This window comes from Diospyros lotus, chromosome 9 (genome assembly GCF_014633365.1).
Source record: "Diospyros lotus cultivar Yz01 chromosome 9, ASM1463336v1, whole genome shotgun sequence".
NCBI lineage: Eukaryota > Viridiplantae > Streptophyta > Magnoliopsida > Ericales > Ebenaceae > Diospyros > Diospyros lotus.
Window position 1 is genome coordinate 34,770,608 of NC_068346.1, and position 24,933 is coordinate 34,795,540.

Here is a 24,933-nt window from a genome sequence, read left to right on the forward strand (position 1 = left end):
AGATTATTTTGTGATATTATTATAATTTTAATTTTAACATATTAAAATATTAAATTTATTATTATGAAATTATTTCAAACAAATTTTTAAACAATTATATTTAAAAAATCTTACTAAATTGATTTAAAATATATTAAATATTATTAAAATTTAATATTGTAATATTTATTATTAAATTATTAAAAAATAAAAAAAATATAGTAGTGAAAATTATGAGTAAGTTAAAATAAATATAATTAAAATTTATTAATAAATAAATGAAATGAAATAGGGAATCAAATAGAGAGGAGAATAGAAGTGTGGTTGAAGCAAATACAATTTTTGAGATAAAATTAAAATAAAGAGTGAATTATTTATAATACAATGGGGAACAAAATAGAGGGTGGTTAAAATTAGTTTATTGTATATAAAACAAAAGCAACTTGGAAAGCCAGAAAGATGGTGCTCTTTGGTTATCATCTCTTTTTATTTTTTTACCCTTTTTGTTTTTACTAGTTTTAGAAAGTGAAATTTTGGGGTTAATTATCGTCTGATCTATGCTATAGTTATGCTCTCTCGAGATAGTCGTAACAATCTTCAAGCCCGAACTTATCTAAACTAATTCTTAGAAAATGAGTGAGAATGAGTGAGATCTTGTTCCTTAGTAAATTCTCTAATGTTTAAATCAGTTATTATGTTCGGAACAATACAATAATAATGTAATAAATACATAATAAAGTCATACCTTCTCTTAAGAGACGGCACCTTTATATGAGCATACCAAAAGATCATTTTAAGTCAAAATAATGCCGGTAAATGGTCAAATTCGATACTTTGAATGGATTGGACAAGCCAACAATGGACTCGGCCTCGAGCCCTCTTTGGTACTCCTTGTTTGGATAGTTTTGGCGTAGTTTGTGGAATCAATTTTCCCAACAGGTTGTCCTAATTTATACAGCATTAAAAGCCAGAAAATCAACTACAATCAGTTGACCCTTCAACAACACACAATGAGCAACAGTTTAATCATCTTCCAAAGCAGAGAGTCTCTCATACACTGAAAACGCCCGCTAAAAGAACCTGTACACACATACTCAATGGTTTTGGTTTGCACAAATATCAACACCTCCATACAAAAACCAATCATCTCTCCATCTACTTTAAATACACAAATGGAATACAACAGATAAAGAAGAAAGAATTGAATTCCTTCTATTCCCCCTTTCACACAAGCAAGCCCCTTGCCTTTATTTTCTCTTCTTAACAAGCTGCTACAGATCGGCTTAGGATGGAAAACCAGACATTTCAGAAAGGTTGGAAGAATAGTAAGGCATTACCATTCGAGGATACGATCCCTAGATCTTTGAAAGAATGACATGATTCAGTTATGCTCTGCTCTGTAGTGTCCACTCTCTCATCTTGTATCTTGATTTTCGCTCTTGTCAGTGTCGTAATTCTCCTTCTGGGATTCGATCACCATGCTACCTGCTTGAGTTCTCCGGTGCCTTCGATCCTAAAATTTAGGAGTAAACACAATTAATATGCGCTCACAAGCTTACAAGGCTCAAGATCAGGACATGGTTGTGCACAGAAGGAAGGATACTGATAAATTAGCTTGAAAAGGTTTGAAAAACAAAGACCATCATGCAAGAACAACTACATAATTCCTGTATTATCTCTTAAATTAGACTTTATATAGATACAACCAGGGGCGGATCCAGTGATGGATTTGGGGGAGGGCTGGCCCCCAGATCCAGAAGCTATTTCAGCCTCTAACGATCCAAATCCCATGACAGATTTGGAGGAGGGCTGGAGCGGGCATGAGCTGCAGCCCGTGCCTGCCCCCCTAGATCCGCCCCTGGATACAAAAATAGTTTATTCACAGAAAGACAGGGAGACTTCAATTTGTATACACAACTAGGAAAAGAAAACCAGTAAGTGTTTGCTGGGTTCGAATTCACAGGTAAGAACCAGAGATGAAAAAAGGATTCTAAATCATAATAATATGAGGGCATTATAACTGTAGAAACATGTTTCTAGAACAAATTAATGTAATCTGTGCGTGCGTTTCACTAGCAAAAACCAACTCATTATAGTAAGGAAGTCAGTTCTTGCATAGAACTCTTGTGAGATTCAACTCATTAAGCAATCTCTTCACCTCCAAAAAGCAACTTGGAAAGTGTAAACAACAACAACATATCCAGCATTTATCACACTGTGGGGTCGGCTACATGAATTCTAGACTTTCATGTATTTATGTCTTTTGTCATATCTTCATTTAGATCTATACACTTTATATCAAACTTTAATGTCTCTCTCAAAATCTTCTTGGATCTGCCTCTACCTCTTTTTTTGACTAATTGTTCCATTTCATCAACTCTCCTCACATGAGCGTCTCTTGATCTCCTTCTCACATGACCAAACTATTTTAGCCTAGTCTCTCTCATATTCTTCTCGATTGGCACTACTCCTACTTTATTATGAATAACTTCATTTTTAATTTTATCTTTTCTTGTATGGTCGCACATCTATTTTAACATCATTATCTCCGCTACGCTCGTCTTTTGCTCATGCTGGTATTTGACTGCCCAACATTCTGAACCATACAACAAGACTGATCTTATAGCTATCCTATAAAATTTTTCTTTCAGTTTTAATGGAATTTTACCATCACATAACACCCCCGATGCATTTATTTATTTTAGCCAACCTGCCCTAATTCTATGTGTGTCATCCTCATGAATTTCTCCATCTTTTTGAATCACTGATCCCAAATATCGAAAATGGTCAAGATTTGGTCTTCCAATTTTATTATAACATCCTCCATTCTTACATTTTTACTAAATTTACATTCCACATATTCTGTTTTCTTTCTACTTAATTTAAATCCCTTAGATTCTAATTTGTTTCTCCACAACTCAAGCTTAGTATTCACTCATTTTGTTTCATCCACCAACACTATGTCGTCTGCAAATAGCATATACCATGGCACCTCTGTCTGAATATCTTTAGTGAGTTCATTTATTACTAAAGCAAATAAGTATGGACTTAGTGCAGACCTTGATTCAGTCCTATTGTAATTTTAAATAGTTCAGTATCCCCTCCGCATGTCCTGACCTTTGTTTTTGCACCGTGATACATGTCCTTAAGGGCTTGCATATAGGCTATTCGAACTCCTTTCTTCTCTAAAACCCTCCATAATACTTCTCTAGAGACCCTATCATAGGTGTTTTCTAGATCTGTAAACATCATATGTAGATTCTCCAACTGTAGCAATCTTTCTGGATTGTACACAAAAGTACACTTCAAGTACAATGGAACAAGGTAGAAGAACTAAAGCACGAATTCGTGTCTCCTGCAGCGCCATTAAAATGACCAGGAGACAGAGAAATAAACAGAACAGAACAATCAAGTCTGAGTTGCATTCTTTAGAGAAGCAAACATATAATCGAGGAAAAGGGTAACAAACACGAAATTGAGGGATGCCATTAAAAAAAATGGACAAAATGAAAAGCATGTGCTGGCACAGCCACATATTTTAAGTCCTAAGACGTATACATATACGCCCTTGAAGTTGGCATAATCTCTTTCTTAATACTCATTACTGAATCTCCTTATTATATCTCATTACTGATGATGAGGCCCAATTCATGCACAAGTCAAAATCAATCCATCCAAAAGGCTACTCTGACACAGTCGAAAGATACTCAACTTAAAAAATTTAAATTGTTCCAGTCAATGTAAAGAGATGCATGGAGAAGCACAGAAATGGATGTAAGCATATGGCAGGATGGAAGAATTTGAATGAGTTCTTAAGGTGTTGTGGGGATGCAGTAACATTCACATGAAAGACCAAACAGGTAGAAGAATTTTACCAGATAAGACAAAGGGTTAAATGGAGAAAAGAGGCACGGTAATGTGAATGAAATGTACCAAACAAGATATTTTTGAACAAAGAAAGTTTCTTAAGTAATTCGAGTGAAATTTAGCAGGCAGATATTTTTTTTATTCAAAAAAGCAAGCACAGAAAGTCAAAATGATTTGAGTAAAATTGTACAGGCAGTCATTTTCTTTTTTGAAAAATTCAAACATAATTCAGGAACAAACCTCTCTTGGTATTGGATATTCCTCTGATTCAAGCATACGAACAACTAATTGGCTCATCTTGGGCCTTTTGTCAGAATTTGGGTCAACACATCTCAAAGCAGTCAGAAGAGCTCGTTTAAGGGCTCTTGTGGATGGCCTGATTTCAATATTAGGGTCCACCACTTCCTCAGAGCGCCTGCTTCCAACCATCATTTTCAGCCAATCAACCAGATTAATTAACCTGCATTCATTATATGGTTTATGTTCAATGCTGTGGAACCGTGAATGCTGAAACAACAGCAGTATCAAATGCAAAGAAATTAGATAAAACAAAAAAGAAGAAAAAAGCTTACAGTGGAATATTTAACAAAAGAAATGAAGTTCCATAAGTGCTATTTTGTACCTTTACCTAGGGAAGTAGTCATGCTTTTGAATGATAATTGAACTTCTTGTTTCTCTCTCAATTTTCTGATCTTTGTCGTTTCCCTTTGATTCTCTCTCTATCTCTGTTCTGTCTATAATTCTCTCCCAATTATTGTCGTTATCTCCCTCTTTCAATCTAATTCCCCCACGATTTCTTCCAAATTCCTACTCAAACCCTAGGATCGTGACAGTAGGGTCTCTCTATCTACATATTCTTCCCTACTTCATCCTCTTTCTTCTTTGTTCTTGTATCTCAATGCTGCCCCTGTGCCAGAATGCCCTCTTCCTTGCCATTCACTTCTCTGCCTTCTGCTCTGCTGCATATTTTTCTTTAATTTGTGCAGCTTCTCCCCCCTATCTATCTCCTATGTCTTTTCTTCCTCTCTGTTATTGCTGCAATTCTCCTGTTTCGTTTCTGCCTTTTCTCTCACGAACACACTGTCATGTTGCCACCGTGCAGTTTTTGATTGTGTTGTGTTCTCTCAAACTACTTCTTTTTGGTTAGGAGAGAACTACCTAGTTGTCTTGATTTTTATTAAATGGTGTACAATCAAAGAAACTTTTAGGGATATGAAAACATTGTACAACTGAATTTCCAGTGTGAATATATTGTCATTAAAAGCAGGTTTATAAGAGAAATAAACAATAGAAGAATGTCACAAATTTTTTATTTGCTGCTAAAGGAATAAAATAACAACAGCAGCAATCATAAGTCTTAATCCCACTAGACGGGTTTGGCTATATGAACTCTAGACCTCCAGCCTACTAAAGGAAATAATAATAATAATACTAAAATTTAAACAAACATCTATATTGTGATTTAAATATAATAATTCTTGTAGATTAAATAAGAAAAATGACCAATTCCTAAAATCAATCAGTTGAACATGTTTAATAATCTAAATATATTGTTCCTTAATTAGAAAAACAGTAATGGGTCAGTGAACTTACTATTCCCAGGACATCACTCACATCAACAGATGCAAATTCACAGGATAGTGCAGGAAAGCTACACAAACAATTTAAGGAATGTTAGTTGCAAACACACCAAAGTGGATTCACGTGGCTGAAAAGAAAGTAAAGCATTTTTACTAAAAATGATATGCACAGCACGCAGTCCCAGCTCCTATAGAATAGCATCAACTAAGAAAATACTTAGAAATAAATTTATAAAATAGCATCAACTGAGAGCATGGGGCACAGCTGCTACAAACTAAATTTGCACAAGTTTGTTAGGCGCTATCACCATGCCCATAAGCCCATGCTTGCACATGTCGTCACTGGGTTCATGAGGGGCTCAGTAATAGCCCAAAAAACAGAAGTTTCAGTCTTCCCCAGTCCAATCCAATCACTCACTGCATTTATGACATGTCCTGTGTATTGAGGAAGTGGTCCCACCTCCCAAGGGGTAGGGATGTGCTATGTATTAGAAGGGATGCAGCTCACAGAAACCCTCCATTCAAGTCAAAGAACATAACCTTACATCCCTTTATTTACCAAAGCAAGACTAGTTGGGTTTTTACAGCTGCTTCTAGCAATTTTTTTTTCCTTTATCCAAGAAAAGAACCAACCAATGAAAATGAGAAAACTAGAATGTATTTTCTTATGAGAATAGAGCTGCAATTATAAAGCCACACCTGATTAAATTCTATCCGCAAGAATTCCCCATCGACTCCTGTCAACAATGAATAATGCTAGATGTCTCGGGACTCTTACAGGGACTCTTACAGAAAAAATTTTATTTTTTTTATTTTTATTTTCTTCTCTCAACATTTACGTCCCGGATAATGCTACACGACCAATGTGGCCGACAATGTTGTTGACAATGTGGGATAAAATTACATTTATATCCCTTGAGACAATTACAAGTATACCCCTGAAATATCATAAAGTCAGACTCGACTTCATCTCAGGTTAGGGTTTTACTGTGCGCCCAAAATCCACTCTTTGTCTCACTCTCTCTCTCTCCCTAGGCCTTCATCTTCATCCTCAGATCGGTGCTTGAGATAGAGGACGCAAAAATCAAAAAAAGGCTTAACGGTGGATGCAGAAATTAGATCAGTGACGATAGATGCAAAAATCATATCGGTGGACGCGCATGAGACGGATCTCCCTCGTTCCCGCCGGCATCTGCAAGGTCCACTATCACTCTCTGTCTCTGTCTCATCTTCATCCGCATTCTCTCTCTCTCTGATTGTGTGCCCAAACGGCCTGCAGTAGGGTTCTCTGTGTCCCTAAAAACCAAGCTAAGACGCCCTATTTTCGGATAGATCTCTCATCTTCATCTTCATCTGCAAGGTGCACGCTCTCTATCTCTCTCTATCGACACAAAATATATATAAATTGTATTACAATGTGAGATTCTTGCATTTTTTTAATTGAGATTCCGTTGGTTGAGGCATTAATGGAGATGAGGTAAATAAGAGCATCATCGAATATGAAAACCTCACTGTTTAGGAACACTTGCAGTGAACAGATGGTGAAATATATTCTGTTAACCCTCCCCTACGGAACTCTTACTGTTTAATCGGGAGAAGAAATTGTTTGTTCTCACATATAAATTTTTTTAATTGCTTACTTGCAGTGAATAGATGGTGAAATACATTTTGTAAATTGTTTGTTCTCACAGTAATAAGGCATTACTGTTTACTGTTTAGGAACACTTGCAGTGCATAGATAGTTGAGGCATACATGTTTACTGTAAAGATTACTGTTTATTTAATACTAAACCCACATAAATTCCATTACCCCCCCCCCCCCCGCCGTTGACCGTTTGGTTTGATTATGTGAATACATTTTTTGTTCTTGAATTTGTTGTGAGTTGTTGCCGTGAATATAATTTATTATCTATATTTTCTTGTAGATAATCAATTCTATTTTACAAAACAAAGAAAACAAAAGTATAAAGCTAATTGGTAATAGTAATTATTAATTTACTATGATTTCTAGCAAAATAAATTGGTATCATACACAACCACAAAATGTGACACCAAATCCACCATTCTGTCCACTAGTTGGATAAACATAGGCTTTCTAATCACTGAGACAAATGTATGTGCATCATAAATTAAAATTACTAAATCTATTCGCTGAGCCAAATTAATTAATGTGCATCATAAACATTTTCAATTAAACTTATATGTATTTATGCTAAACTTACGGAGGACCTGGAGGCTTCACGTGGTGGAGAGACACCAAGGCTTCGCATGCCGAAGGTCGAGAGGGAGAGAGAGACTGAGAGATAGGGGGATCGGATGCTGGAGACGTCAGATCCAGACCAGCGAGAGGAAGAGAGAGGCTAGCGGTGTTAGGGACGCCAAAGATTTACCGTCAGATCCAGACCAACAAGAGGCAGAGAGAGGCTAGTAGTGTTGGGGACGTCGGAGATTTGCTGGAGAAGGCGACGTGGCGGCGGAGGAGAGACGAATCCGACGGTTGCTGGAGACACGGCGACAAAGGCGAAGAGACAAAGAGATGGGGAGGCCGAGCTCGACAGAAAGAGAGGGAGGTCGAGGTTGAGGTCGAGGGGGAGAAGGAGAGGGTGAGGTCCGACAGAGAAAGGGCGAGGTCGACAGATTGCAGTGAAGAGACAGAGTGGGAGGTCGAGGTCGAGAGCGAGAAGGAGAGGGAGGTCCGAGAAAGAGAGAGGCAAATAGGTCCGAGAGAGAGAGAGAGGCAAATTTGTGGGTCTCCCAGTTTGAGCGGGGACTCAAAATAATTGGGCAAGAATTAGCCTTCAATTTCTCCCGAGAATTTAGTTTAAATCTCGCAAGTATCCCACACTGTCTACAACATTGTTGGCCACATTGGCCGTGTAGCATTATCCTTATGCCACCCTCCCTCTTTCCCCCTCTCTCCCCGCGACCCCTTGCCTCCCACCTCCGCCGTTCGCCAGAACCCCATCTTGGCCCAGCCCCATCATCGCCCCCTCCCCTCTCGGCTTAGCCTCGCCGTCGACGCCCCTCCCTCCCCCGTGACCCACCACCCCCTTCTCAGCCTAGCCCTGCCGTCGACGCCCCTCTCCATTGTCCCTGCCACCCCCTTCTCTTGTTGGCTTGTTCTCTATAACAGAATCCTCCCAAATCCCATGAGATTGAGTAGGATAATGAATGTAGATGACATATCTTTGCCTACCAAACAATCTTATTCTTTATGTTAAAATGCCAAGGAAATTTGGTCCATTTGTGGAAGCAAAAAATTGCTCTAGAAGCAGCTGGATATGCCTTTTTGAGGACTGGTTATCCGAGCTTGAAACCAACTGCAAAAAGAAGAAATATAACCACACTTATGAACGTGTTAAGAGGTGAAAGCAACAATAATAGGTTGGGCAAGATTACAAATTGAGATTTAAGGAATAAACACAATGCAAATTGTTTGCACTACACCCATATTGGGTTGGAGTTGCAAGGAGAGGTAATACATGGACAGCGGGAACATAGGTCTAATATCTAACTTTGAACCAAAGAGGGTTCAAAACCTGTAGAATCCACAAAATTTCACCCTTTAACTTCTTATGCTATCGAGCTACCAAAATGAATATGAGTACACGATTATTAACACCCCACAAAAATTAGGGAAACTTTGTATATTGCAAAATTTCATCTCCTACACAAAGAGAAGAAAACAGAAACACAAGGTTTTCTCCCAACAATTTATCTGCCATGAGTTTCATACTCACAGTGGCAACTTCCAGTTAGCATATACAGTTTTGTAGCCATACTAATGCAAAAGAACACCAAAAAGAGAAGAAAAAAGAATCGCCATATAATCCATGGAATGTTTATGGGAATTTTGAGCGTGAATAAGTCAAGAACATGACAGGTCAATTGGAAATGAAGAGTATATAACATTTCATAATCTAGGCCGCTTTGAAGGAGATTGTAGCAACGTTGGTGATGAAGATGGTATGGGGGTCGATGTTCGATCGCAGGCATGCAATGTTGGCGACAACGATATCAAGGGAGATGATCATCTTGTTGCAGCGACAGCCGAGGGGGCGACGATGGGGCTGGGACGGAGGTGGGTGGCAAGGGGTTGCGGGGAGAGACGGGGAGATGGAGGGGGGTGGGGGGGTTGTAAATGAAAAGAAAATAAAAATTAAAAAAAAATCTGTAAGACTCCCTATAAAAGTCTTGGGACATCGAGCATTTTTCAATGAATCATGCTAGATGTACATCACTTTTGTATATCTTGGACTACGTGAAAGGGTATTATAACCAAAATATCCCTCATCTCCATGCACGCACTTCTATGCGCCTCATCAGGGACTTTTGCACCTCATCAGTGATATTTTACTCTTGAGTAATAAAATGGTTTTGATAATGACTATATGAAAATCAATCTATGTGGATTATATGAATGAGAAAATGAATTTTTAGTATATAAGTCTTAAAGCAAGATATGAAATCCTATAAAGGAAATATTGAGTATGGCTTGTTGAGAGAGATTTGTTTTAAAATATACTTTTAATAATCTCATTTTGCTTTCAAAATAATCAAAATGAGCTTTCAAAATAATCAAAATGAGGATTCAAAAGAATCAAATGAGGATTTGATAAATTTTCAATCTTTTCAAAAGGATAGTCGACTATGTTTTTCATTCTGTTAACTATGCCTGAAAATAGTCGACTATTCTGTTTGATCTGTCGACTATTCAAGGCATTTGTTGACTATTTTAGCATCTGTCGACTATCAAGTAAGGATAGTCGATTATGCCTTTTGGTCTGTCGACTATTTTTGTTCATAACTTTCAAAATTTTCTTCACATTTTTGCATCTGTCGACTATTGGAATGTGTCTATCGACTATTGAAAATTTGTGTTATAAGATAGTCGACTATTCGTTTTGTCTGTCGACTATTTCTTGCTTTACATGTAAAAATAGTCAACTAATCCTTTTCTCTGTCGACTATTGTGTTTCACAAAATTTTATAACAGCTAGTTTTTCAACTCCAACGGTCACAAAAACGGCTAGTTTCTTCTTCAATCTTTATGGATGCTTAAATATACAACTCATGGATGATCAAGGAGAGGCTAATGGACGGAAACGAGATGATCTAGCAATTGCAAACAATTTTATTCGAGCTTACAGTGTTTGGGCTTTCATTGTTTTATTTTTCTCCAAGGCTTTGCTGTTCTATCATTGTAAATTTATTGTTAAGCCTTGTTTTTCATTGTGAGAGAACTTGTAACTAAGAGTGTTAACTCTTAGCTTATCTCTTTCATTTGTATCGTTTCTATTTTCCTAGCTTGTGTAGCTAGAGGGCCCATTAAATTGGGAGGTTGTATTTCCTAGCTTGTGTAGCTAGAGGGCCTACTTGTGTAAGTAGGAGGTTTTAGTGAATTGGTTTAAAATCCTTAGTGGGAGCTAAGGTAGTGGATTAGGCTTGGTTTAAGTCGAACCACTATAAATCTTTTGTGTCTTTTATTCTTCTTGCTTTACATTTATCATCTCATATGTTCTATGTTTTAAGTCACTAAAACCTCAATTGGGTCAAAAAGTTTTCAAGTTCTATCAAGAGTTTTAATTATACCAATTCACCCCCCCTCTTGGTGTGTGCCATAACATCTCCCGCTCCAACAATCAGGGACTTTTTTGTCATTGGTACACCTTTATGTAGCCAATAGTATTTTCCTTTTTCAATTCTTTTTTTTCTTCCTTTACAAGGCCCAAGGAAATATACCCGCCAAAGCCATCTTCTTCTCTCTCTCCCTGCTACCCGCTTAAAGCCATCTTCCCTCTCTCACTTGTTCTCCCCTTCGTAGACACCTTCGACCCAGTCGTCTTTCCCTCTCCGATCAACGTCGGCCACCCCTCTCACGGCCAGTGTCTATCTATCTATCTATCTCTCTCGCCCAAACAAACATTGTTGCCCCCACCTGCCTCTCTCGCCCAAACAAACATTGTTGCCCCCACCTGCCTCTCTCTCTCCAAACACTGTCGCCCCACCCGCCGACCACTGCTTGTCTCTCTCTTGCCCAAAACAACATTGTCGCCCCCACCCGCCTCTCCCTCTCACTACGACCTTTGACTCCAACTGTCAGCCACCTCTCTCACGACCACCATGTCTCTCTTTCTCTCAAGGGGCTGCAAGTGTTATTGGATGCCCCTACTTTGCCTCCTCCAAACACACACAGCTTCAACAACAGGCATGCCAAGGTCATTTGGAACTGTCCCTTGTCCAAGATGTTTGTTTATAAATAGAGCAGCCCACAAAAATCCAGCTCGACCACAAAGAAGATCATAGCACATTCCAAAACCTCCTTCCTCAGGGCCAACTAGGAGGGCTCTTTCTTATGCAATCTAGAGAAAGTGCATTGGATAAATGTTAAGACAACTTGTCCAAAATTAGATGCAAGTATCTCATATTTATTACGAAGAAACTAAGAACTTTACATGCAATCAAGAACTCTGGGAATCATGGTTTATCTACTGAGGTGGTTACTCTGACAGATTGAATGGTTGTGAAAAACTAAAAGACCATGTTTGTAGACCAGAAATGAGTGGCTGCTTGAATGATACAAATTAATGTTGGTAAGTAATCATACAAGGATCATATATATTGATGTAATAATCACATTTTAATTATAGACAAACCTGGTAATGTGATGTTGTAATTCGTATTTGTAGGAGTGCTAAAAATCATTTTCATCTTATTATTTGGAACTGGCAAAATACAGGTTTGGATTGTTTTTCCGCTATTAAATCTATGTTAGGGGTTGATTATTTTGTTTCAAACTTCGTGTTGGTATTGGTTTCTTTTTGGACATTATTATTTTTTTTAATAGCTCTATAAGATGCAGGATAACTTCATTGCCATATCTAACTTAAACTCAATGTAGCACGGTGGCTGGCATGTGGGGGCGACAATGTTGTTTTGGGCAAGAGAGAGAAAGATAGAAGGTGGCCGGTGGCTGGGGGAACGGTGTTTAGAGAGTGAGAGGCAAGTGGTGGCGACTGTAACGCCCCGTTTTTTCGAGCGTTAAATAACTTATGAATTTTGGGAATATTTTTTTTTCAATATAAACCATTTCCCGATAATCCCGTTTTACCTTCCCAACATACTAAATAAGAATCAATAAGCCAATACAGATAATCATCATAAATGCAGAAGATAAAATCGAAACCTGATATGGTATAGAATCGTAATCCACTTTAATCATAAAATAAGAATTCGTACCATTACATCTTTAAATACTTAATTACATGGAGATTCATCATCAAGAGATAACAACTAAATACCTCAAATGATACAATCTAAAGATACCTCAAAAATACATTAAACTGTAACAATTATACATGATCGTTAATATAATAATATATCATGATTCCTCATGAGGAAGCAAATACCGGGATAACTCGCCAAACCCATCGGCCACGTCATCACGTGTTGTTACGTCTTAATCATCTCCTTACCATATTTGCAAGTCTTAACTGGAACATTGAATATTCCAATGGCATAACCCATTAGAAGATGAAGCTTCTAGTGAGGGTTTAAAAACATGATACACGAATGTATGATGCAAATACATGAACAAACATTTTCCCTAATGTAACTTCTCAGGCCCAACCCGACACGGAACCCTTGACAGAATCATGAACCTCTGCAGGATAAGCCTAACGTTGTTCCATCAATTGCTCTTGGGGAATTACAGCTACACTCTGAGGGTGGCATCCCATTCCCATGCACAAATATCAATATGACAATAATATCGTACCATGCAAATATCATGATTTTCCATGAAATGTGATAAATTGAATTATATCTTTCGTAAATATCATGCATATATAAGCAATCATATTTTTCATAAATATCATGCACAATAAACAACTATATCATATTTGATAGGATAACTCACATTTTGAGATAAACTCAATTTTTCTCGAAAAGCGCGTATCATCTCAATATGCATGCCCGACCTCGATTTCAGTGCAAACTCTCAAAAGTTGCACCAATCACATCATCTCGATCACCTAAATAATAAAAATGATATTTAATCACTAAATATCCCAATATTCTATTTTCTTCCTATTTTCCTTTATTTTCCTTCATAAAAATCCCAATAAATACCATCGAGACTATTTTCTCAAATCTATCTTCACAACAATTCATAATATACTATGAACTTCAAAGGAAAATTATTGAACTTATTCGGATGTTGCATTTTCACGCAAAATGAGGCTATTTGGTGCAAATATCGAGACATTAGAAAGGCAAATACCAAAACTTTTTGCATAAAACCTCATAAAATATTTTTCCAGATTTTTAGGAACTTTTTTCAAATTTTTCAGAGGCCCCACGCACCCGTACACGCCTGCACGTGCCTAGGGCAATTGGGCGTGCATGAAGACCAATGCGTCGCCGGCACGCACCGGTCATCTTCTCCAGCGACGGCCTTACCAACGATGCTAGTTTCTTCCACCCCTCAAAAGCCTTCATCCAGTCGATCACCATGGCGCCTCTTGTGCCTCGAAAGGAGCACCGAAAGGGCTCCGATTTGCCGGCTAAAGGCTCGGCCAAACCGCCGGCCTCCAAACTCCTGCGAGCCTCAAATCGCCTTCAAACGACTTCCAAAATGCATCAAAATACACAGAAATGATCCACTACTCATGGGCAACAAAAGCCCCTTATTCTCATTGCCCAATTCGTTTATTAAAGCTCTCGATTTGAAGATTCATTTCTTCCCATTTTCGGTCATCGTGGAACCCTTATTTATAGGCATTTTCGATGCTTCAAATGCCTGAGATCAGCCAACTCATGAGCCTTAGAGCTTAAAACTACCCTAGATCAACCTGATAGCATCATTACCTGACCACGAAAAGGAAATTTTCAGGCACTCAATCGCGCGACCACTTTCGGTCGCATTTCTTCATTTTTCTGGCACCCTCCTGGTTGTTGTCGGCCAAGCCCTTTACCAAAATTCATCCTCGACCAACCTTCATGCAAACCCAGTGGCTTTCGGCGACTCTCGTGGCCTGGTCAGTTTCCCATTATTGCCATCTTTGAGTTTTTTGCACTTTGGCCCATCAACTTTTGGCCTTTTTTACTTAGCCCTTGAACTTTCCAATGTTGTATTTAAGATCCTCCAGTCCTAAAACATCAATTTGACCCTCGAAAATTCCAAAAAAATATCGTTTTGACCTCCTTCTAACAATTTTAAAAAACTGCACTTAGGCCCGAATCTTTGTTCTGACCCTAAACCCTTTCGTTTCTTCCTGAAGCTGAAGGGTTGTTTCTTATGAAAAATCGAAGCCCCCTCAAGCTTTTGTTGACTTCCTGAAAGTCGTCTATAACAATTCGGTATTGCAGCCTAATTAGGAGCTGCATTTTAGCTGTATCGAAAATCATTCTCAATCTCATTTAGTTTGATGCCATAAATCATGCCTCGAAATACTCATCACGGTCATATTAATTTCCTGAGACATCTTGACTCTAGGGCACTCCCTGTAGTCGATTCGGTCAATTTTTTTGGCTATTTAGATACAAATCTTCCTTGAAATTTCATTTTCTTAATAAAACGCTTATTCTCCAATAATCCCAATTTATTGGGTATTATAGCGACGGTGTTGTTTTAGGCGAGAGAGACAGACGATGGCTGGCGGCTGGGGCGACGGTGTTCAAAAAGGGAAAGGTAGTTGGGAGCAACGGTGTTGTTTTTGGGCGAAAGACAAACAGACAGACAGACAGTGGTCATCAGAGGGGTGGCCGACAGCTGGGCCGATGGTGATCGGAGAAGGAGAGGTGGCTAGGCCGACGGTGTCTACAAAAATGGGCGCAAGAGAGAAAAAGAGTTTGCCGTCATGTATAAGAGAGAGGAAGAGAGGGAGAGAGAGAAGATGGCTTTGGGCGAGTAGTAAAGAGAGAGATAAGAAGATGGCTTTGGACGAGTACATTTCCTTGGGCTTTGCAAAGGAAGAAAAATAATTTTAAATACTTTTGGTAGCCCAGGGTGTAACCCGTGGCGTACCTATAGCATTACTCAAAAGAATTTAAAAATAAATTTAAAATACTTTTGATAGCCGAGAGTGTAGCCCCTGGCATACCTATGACATTACTTATTGAGTCGTTTTGCACGGCCCGACGGGCCTACCGAGCAACTCACAGAAAGAGGACAAAAAAATGATTTTGTCCCTGCCCGCTTTGTAAATTTGCAAAGCAGGCCATTGCCCCCGCCCTACTACTCTCGTCTCCCCTGGCCGTTGCCGTCGTCACAGCTAGCTAGGTGAGTTGGTACCCATCTAGTAGTCGGCCCACCAATTCGAGCCGTGCAGAACGACTCACAGAAAGAGGACAAAAAAACGATTTTTTCCCTGCCCGCTTTGCAAATTTGCAAAGCAGGCCATTGCCCCCACCCTGCTGCTTTCGTCTCCCCTGGTCGTTGCCGTCGTCACAGCTAGCTAGGTGAGTTGGTACCCATCCAGTAGTCGGCCCATGAATTCGACAAAAAAGTCTGGTCTTCTTCTCCTTCTTGGCAGCATGCAAAACCAACAACTGGGCAAGCAACTCAACTCAGACTCTCATTTCTGACATGTAATTCAAAGCGTGAATTTAATTAACGGAAAGATTAGAGCATTGAAGTTCGACACTCTCATTCGGAATCAGGAGAAGGAAGACGTGACGGTAAACGTTAAAGCCAATCGTGTCGCACGCCTTGTTAGTAAATACACGAATATACGCGAATTATTCCATTTTTTATTAAAAGTATTATATTTACATATTTTTCAAACATACGGATTAATTCGCATATTTTACACTTAAGAAGTATAATACACGTATCAACCGAATTTTTAAAAATTCGGCCAACTCCAAATGCAGCAAATTAACAATGAGATTTTTTTTATTATTATTATGACTAATGGCCCATAATAATTTTATTATTTAATATATTTATAATCACCACTAAAGAAACATGTCCACTTATTGTTTCTACTTTTCCACTTTCCAATTCCACTCACATGTCCTTTAGTTATTTTTAAATATTAATAAATATTATTATTCATTCCTCCCATATATGTCTCTATCATGTCTTAACAATTATTATTTTATAATATTGATAAAAATATAGAATTATATTTTTATGTTTAATGAGTTATTTTTTTTATTTATTAAGAATATATTTTTGTGTATATATATATATATATAATATGCCAAATTTTTATTGCCGAATTTATTCAGTTAAAACGTTTTAAACACGAATTAAGTCTTTACCGAATATTTTTCAAATGATGAATATTTGATCGAATTTTTTACCATATTTAAAATGTATTAAACCGAATAATACTCGTATTTTTATCGTTCCAAATTTTTCTCATTCCCTGTATTGCTAACAAGGGTCCCACGTGGAACCCCGAGACGTTGAATTGCAACCGAAGTCTGATCAATTACGTTACGCCTCTTGAAACATCAGGTACCGCCTGCCTAAGTGTTTATGGTTTTTAATAATATTTTTATAATATAAATTAAAAAATAAAAAATTTTATATGTAAAAACAATCTATTCAGTCTTATGGGGTGGTTGTCGCTCACCAACCCCCTCGATGATCTCAGCCGTCCAATTCCCCCCACCATCCCACGGCTTAAATTCCGGATTCATCTCTCAACAAGCCTGCCCTTCGGGGCCCCGAGCCTTGTTATCCCTTGATTAATACAAAAAATACTATTTAAATGTTAAATACTATTTTAACATTTATAGCATGTTTAAGTTTGATATCTTATAAATTTACATTAATACAACATAAAATATAAAATATCAATATAAATTATTATCATAAATATTAAATTTAAATATCTAAATAATATTTTATTTAAATAACATTTATTAAAATGAGTAAGATAAGATTGTAGGTTGAAATACTTTTCGAACTAAAATATAGAATGGTCAAGATAAAAGTGAAATGTATTTTAAGATTTTTATTAAATTTTTTAGAATACATCGAGGATATTTTGATAATTTTTTTTTTTATCTGTAAGATCTAAAATATGCTTATCTTAAGAGAAAAAAATATGAATATATCTGAAAAATGACAAATAAATAAAAAATCACGTGACTTGTTTTCTAATGATTATTAGATAAATTTAACAAACACATTGAAAAGAATAAAAATCTAAAATATTTTTCACATCTTATCTTTTTAGATATATATTTTAGTTAACAAATACTATCTTAGTAAATTTAAAATTATCCGAATAAAAAAATATGCCACTTAATATTTAGATTCTCACTTTTAATATAAACAATTATATTGGTGTTGTTTAAGATAAAGCCTAAGTTTAAATTTATAAATATTTATAATAAATTCACTCATCCAAATTCTATAACGGGCCTTTTGGCTTTGAGTTTGAGTAGCTGAGCGTTTGATATTTTTTCAAACTTCCAACAAGTGAGTCAAACTTATATTTATATTTATATTTTTATGTTTTTTTTTTGTGATTATTTAAATTTTTTATTATTTTAATTATATTACTGGATTATATTAAATAAACTCTTAATTAGAGGTGTCAAAAGGGCTGGGCTTTGGCCCGACCCGTTATTGTTCAAACAGGCCAGGCCGAGCCCGGCCCCCATTAGAGGGCCGGACTCGGCCAAAGAAATTGGGCCCACGACCCGGTCCGTCTAAGGGCCCGACCCGTGGCCTTTATGGGCCGGGCCCATGAGGCCCTTACGGGCCAATAAGGCCCTTACTCATTTTTTTTTTAATTTTGTTATTCTTTAGTAATTATTGATATTGGATACTAAAAAATTTAATTTCACAATATATATAAATAATAACCATCAATTTATTTAAAATTTTTAAGTTAAATTTTTTATATATTTAAATTATAAATAAACATTCTCCTTTTTATATGTACATTATTTTTCATATCAATTTACAAGAAAAATTATAAGACATATATAATTTTGAAATATAAAATAATGAAATAATATTTAAAACTTAAGAATTAAGATAGAAAATATTTTTAAAAGAAAAAAAATTAATTTTTATATATGTATTATTTTGATATTTATATATGTATATATTATATGTATTATTTTTAAAAAAATTATTTAAAAAAAGAAAAAGATAAAAAAGGCCAGGCCCGCTAGACGCTGTGGGCTAAGGGCCTGGTCTAGCCCCTTTGTAGGGGGGCCGTGGGCCGGGCCCTATCCATGGCAAAAGGGCCCAAGCCCGGCCCGGCTTGTTTAAAAAGCCTGTGGGCCGACTCGGGCCGGACCGGGCCGGCCCTTTTGACACCTATACTCTCAACCCCACCTCAAAATTTTTATTTATTACTAATTTAAAAATTAAATAAAAAAAGATAGTAATAACGTTAAGGTACAACCAACGTGGACAAAGAGAGAGTTTAAAATTATCACTACTAGTATTTGGAAAGATTATGAAAATAAAGAATTTATATGTTACCCACGTCGGGTAACCTTATTTTACCCCGACGTGAACCCATCCAACACCAAATTCCCTCCCAACCCCATACCACCCCCCCTCCTCTAAAGATGTCAAAAAGGTCAGGCTATGGCCTGGGACATCATTGTCCAAAAGGGCCTGCTCAACCCATCTAAGGCCCTAGCTTGTGGCCTATTAGGCCCGACCCATTGGGACTTTATGGGATCAGCCCATGAGACCCTTATGGGATCAACCCATGAGGCCCTTATGGGCCCATCCAGTTAGCCCCGTTAATGAAAAATCATTTATTAAAGTGATCTAATAAAAATTCATGTCAAAAAATCTAAAAAAATGCTAAGATTATTATAGATGGTTGCTAGCTCATGTAAAAAATTTAAAAAAATTATTTATTGAACTTTTTCAAGTGATGGCTTGAAGAGAGAGGAGTAGGCCATTTGTTTACCGAACGGATCAAACCTCTATAAATTGTAGTGACATTTGCTCATTTATTTTTTAACTATATTATTCTTTATTAATTATTGGTATTGGATGCAAAAAAATTTACATTTCACAATATATATATATATAATAACCATCAATATATTTAAAATTTTTAAACTAATTTTTTTATATATTTAAATTATAAATAAACATTCTTTTTTTTTTATGTGCATTATTTTTTATATCAATTCATAAAAAAATTTACAAAATATACAGAATTTTAAAATATAAAATGATGAAATAATATTTAAAACTTAAAATAAAAAATTATTTATTCCTAATGATCAGGCTCGATAGGCCTGACTTACCAAGGCCTGTGGGTCAGGCCCACCAAGCCCAGCCCAGCCCACTAGGCCTTGTGGGCTAAGGGCCCGGCCTGGCCCGACCCTCTAGCCTACGAGCTGGCCCATCTTCTAAAGGGAGCTGTGAGTCGGGCTGGGCCCTACCCACGACAAAAAAATCGGACCGGGCTTGACCCTTTCAATAAATGGGCCGACTTATTTAAAAAGCCTATGAGTTGACCCAGCCAGCAGGTGATGGTGGATCAAGAATCTCAATGTTCTCTCTCTTAACCCACCAACATGCAAGTTGCATGTTGGTGGGTCAAGAGAGAGAAAGAACGTTTGCAATTGGTGGGTTAAGAGAGAGAGAACGTTGAGATTCTTTTAGGTTTGTGGGTCAAAAGAGAGAGAACGTTGAGAACTTGCATATTGGTGGATCAAGAGAGAGAGAACGTTGAGATTCTTTCAGGTTGGTGGGTCAAGAGAGGGAGAAAGAGGGAGAAGACAAAACAAAATATTAAAAAAAAGTGTGAAAATGGGTTTCACGTCCCTGCTGGAGATGAATTGCAGATTGGTGGATGGGGCCCGCGTCGGGCAAGCGGGCAACATATCCGGAAAACTGTATAAATATGGGACGCCAGGCGGTCTAGCGAAGCGCTGGGGTTGTCAGAACCGAACATCTCGCACTACCAAACTGTGGAGTTTATCGTTTTCACGTACAGAGTTTGATTCTCTCTGTGATTTCGATTTTGTAAACATTACTCGCATGCTCTAGAGAAATCAGATCTGGCGGTAATGGTGTTGATTTTTGTATCTCCTCCATCTTTTTCTTTAGGTTGAGTTTCCATATCTTTTTCTTTAGCTTGAGTTTCAGATGGGTTCAGCCATCTCTATTGAAATTCACGAAATGGAGGGGGAGATATACAGAAGCGGAGTGTAAAAAGCTGAAGAAAAAGATGGAGGAGATCCAAAAAACCTAAAGAAAAAGATGGAGGAGATCCAAAAGTCTGTGTCATTTTCCAATTGAAACTCACGAAGTGGAGGCGCAATTCCATTCAGAATAAACAGGGGGTAAAATGGTCGTTCAAATATTGGGGGCAGAATAGTCATTTAACCCACTTGTAAACTCGACCTTCCCATCTCTCTGTCTCTTCACCTTCGTCGCCGTGTCTCCAGCAACCGCCGGATCCGTCTCTCCTCCTCCGCCGCCGCCGCATCGCGTTGTCTAACAGCCGTCGGATCCCTATCGCCTCCTTCGCCGTGTCGCCTTCTCCAGCAACGACCACCATCTCCGGCGTCCCCAACACTGCCGGCCTCTCATTCGCCTGGTCTGGATCTGACATACATATTCCCCTCTCTCTCTCTCGACATCCCCCCCTCTCTCTCTGTCTCTTTGCAGTGGCCAAGACGGCGACCGAGGAAGCATATCACGTCGTCAAAACAGGTTCCGTTTTTCTGTCGTTCTTCGCCTTCGTCTATGTGTCCATCCAGGTCTTGACTGCTTTGATATCTGAATTTAGGGACTTTAATATTTAACATCCGAATTAATTAACTTCTTCGAGTGAGCTATATGTGATGGAATATTAATGGGTTTTCCTGATATTGACTGCGCAGGTGGGTTAAACAGATGGAAAAGGTGTAATTTACACTCACCTGTATAAACTGTTAGGACTTAGTTGTATGAATCAAATGATGTTTTTAGATGATACTTAGTATGATGCCAAATTTTTCTGTCGCCTTTTGAAGAGTTAATCTAAATTTAATGGCCTGTTGTCAATGTTACTAGTTCGTTATTATGTTTTATGTTCATTTGATGTTATTTATTTAATGCGTTGATGTAACATGGTTTTTGCATGGAGTATTTCTCAACACAAGCTTGAGAATTCGGTGAGAACTCCTTGCCTTCTACCTCATTTCAACTACAGTTTATTAAGGTTTTCTTTTTACTGTCGATGGAAAATTCTCCTTATTTGATTTTGAGCACTATCTGTGTTTGAGTGATGCTCCACTTGATTGAAACTTGTCCTGTATGTACTCTTGTTTGTAATCCTCACAAATCTGTAGATTGTTCCGTCTTTGGGTACACCCTGCTTATATGGGCTGTCAACGTTGATTCATTAGTCCACTGAGATGTGAATATCTGGGATCTCATACCTGATTCCTAGTGGTGGACTATCTAAAAAGCAGGCATATTATGGATCAAATTGTGTAACTAATGCAATGGCGCCGTTGGAATGCTAACCCCAGTAGTAAGGAAGATGCTTATGCAACTTATGGCAATGGCACTCTGCTTGTTTTCCCATTGTGACATGGTTATTGCTTTATTGGTTATACAAACAACTATTTTCTGGCAATAATAGGGAAAGCCTTCTTAGAATTGGCAAGCTTGCTATTTTGTGATCAGAATGTTACGTGTTTGAGTTGTAGAAATAGCCTTTTCCTGACTCTAGTAAAGCAAGCAGTAGGGATGCTCTTCAATAGCAAGGAAAATGCTTTTCCTGCTAATGGAAATATTGCTGCTTTTGGAGGGATTTAGAGGCCAACATTCTTATTTGCCGCTTGCAGCAGTTTTCATACAACTCTTCTAGCAGTAATAACTTGAAAGTTAAAGGAAGGTGCTTATTGGGGTAAGTAACATTCAAATTTGGAACTTGTTAAATGTGAGAGCTTATTTATTGGATGTCGAGCAGCTCTCGTGTGATTGGTAGCATGATTTACCGGAAATGCACTGCGAGGAACTATAGCTGGAGTATATGTAGGAATGGAATATGGCGTGGAGAGAATACGTGGCACCAAGGACTGTTTAATTTCTACAGTTAGCTGTTTAATTTCATACCATCTTGTCGTCCATGTATAAATTAAAAATTCTTTTCAAATTCCCCAAGGACAACTAGCCTCTTGAGTTCATGTTGAACTTTGTAACACGTTTTAATGTTTTGGCTAGTCATTTTGAGTTTGAGCTAGTAATCTTGAGTGAAAAAGGTAAAATTCCTCACCTCAAGAGCCCCCACACATTGCCCCACGTACGTGAGAGGGATTAATCACGATACACGACAATCCCTAAAATAGGAAGCACAATGCATAATGCCCACAAGTAACCACCCCAAGATGATGAATTGAGCTAGTAATCTTGAATTGACTTCGTCTTGTCTCGTACATTCTTTTATCTTTCAAAATTTCATGTGTTGTAGAAGAATGCAATGCTTGGAGACGCCTTGACTGGGGCTTGGTATCTGTTGCTGTCAACAATAACGGAGACAAGATTTCAGATCTAACTCTTATAATGTTTTAAATAGAATGTCCAAAAGAAAAAAAAATGGTCTAATTTTCAACATAGGGACAGATGGACATGATAGAACATAGAACCGAAGAATATTAAACAAGGGATATTCATTATACCATTTTAATTAAGTCAAGGGCACATTTAAAACTTTTCTTTGAATTGGTTACTCCACAATCAATTAGGCTATTAGGTTTTCATAAGACTCTCTTCAATGCAACGTCAAATTACTCACTAAGCCAAATAGATAGCAAGCCGTGTCGATTTGGAGGCCTTTAACATTTTAGAGGCCATTGCCAAATTTGCTTTCCAAAGTTTTGGCAAAGTCCAATCCCCTCATCAGATTTGGCAATTGATTTCGGCCAAACCACCATCGCTATCTCTTTCCCACAATGACCATCTCAACGCCAAAAAAGGCCCGCTGTTGTAGCAGATTAAAGATCAAAGATTCAAGTAATTGTCTAAAAGAGAAAATTAACTAGAGAAGACAACCGACAAACACGACAGAACATACGTTGACGTAACAATGACAAGTAGCAGACCAAGTGTGCCAACGACCACGAGATCCGACGGCAGCCACAATAGGAACAAACCAATCTAGGTTTGTGATTTTTGATATTGGGGATTTATTTATTTATTTGTGTATTAAATTAGTGATATTGTGTATTTTTATATTTGATTATTGATTTGTGTATTTAATTATTGATTTTGTGTATGTGAGCATTTGATTATTAATTTTGTGTATATGTATATTTGATTATTTTATGTATTAAGTGTTCAAAAATAATCCCACGACTAGATTATTTTGTGATATTGTTGTAATTTTAATTTTAACATATTAAAATGTTAAATTTATTATTACGAAATTATTTCAAACAAATTTGTTAAATAATTATATTTAGAATATATTAAGTATTAGTAAAATTTAATATTGTAATATTTATTATTAAATTATAAAATAAATAATAAATTTTTATAGTAGTGAAAATTATAAGTTAAAATAAATATAATTAAAATTTATTAATAAATAAATAAAATAGGGAATTAAGAAAAATGTTATTGATACATTATGGGCTAGGGAAATTCTATTTGCAACTATAGTTTTTGCTCTCCATAACCCACTTTTAATATTCCTAAAATATCTTGAGATGAAAACTCATATTTGCCCTTCATTTAAATCGTTGACGATCAATCACTCACCATTACTCCTCAAGAGTGCGTGCATCCACTTTCTCACCCACCATCAACACAACTACTTTATTCTATTATTCAAATAGCAACAGTTATAGTAGATTGATATAAAATAGCAAAAAATTATTAATATTTTTAAAAATTAAAATAATTTCTCAATATTATCAAATAACATGCATTTATATAATTTATTTTTAAAAATAACATAATTTATAACATCGATCACTAGTTAAATCACATAATTTATATATACTACGGATGAATTAAATCACATAATTTACATATACTACGGATGAATTAAATCACATAATTTACATACACAACAATGGATGAATTAAAAAAATAATATTAATTAAAAAATAAAAAATACCATTCGGGGGTGCCTTGAAGCCCGGAACGCCAAGGTTCGGGGCCTGGGGGATGCCCCGAACCTTGGGGTTCGGGCAATTTGGGATTCCCTAAATCCCGGGGTTCGGGGCATCTCCTAGCCCCCGAACCCTAAAATTCGGGAGGTTCAAAGAACTCCGAATCAATGGATTCGGAGAAAATCAATTCTCCTGAACCCTAAAAATCAATTCTCATGGCTCATAAGAATATATATATATTTTACATATTTCAATTCTCCCGAAGCTTAGTGTTCAGAGAATATATATATATATATTATAATATGTATATATATAATAGTTTATGTAATATATATAATTATAACTATATATATTATACATATAATATGTATGTATATATATAGATAATAAAATTTTAGTTTTCTTATAAAATATAGTTATAATATATATATATATAATTATAATATTACAA

The 24,933-nt window shown here is 36.9% G+C and overlaps 1 protein-coding gene and 1 long non-coding RNA gene across 2 annotated transcripts in view; one reads left to right on the forward strand and one right to left on the reverse strand.

Moving 5' to 3' along the window:
* Positions 1-988: 988 nt before the first annotated feature.
* The window catches only part of LOC127810323 (probable receptor-like protein kinase At2g42960), a 31,911-nt gene continuing 7,966 nt past the window's right edge, over positions 989-24,933 (reverse strand). The window contains exon 8 of the mRNA XM_052349740.1: positions 989-1,492. Coding sequence (XP_052205700.1) covers positions 1,394-1,492 — 99 coding nt within the window. The 3' untranslated portion in view covers positions 989-1,393. The remainder of the gene's footprint in view (positions 1,493-24,933) is intronic.
* LOC127810324 (uncharacterized) lies at positions 6,493-7,159 on the forward strand. The gene is made up of 2 exons (XR_008025405.1): positions 6,493-6,625; positions 6,706-7,159. It is a non-coding gene; the product is annotated as an uncharacterized LOC127810324 (long non-coding RNA).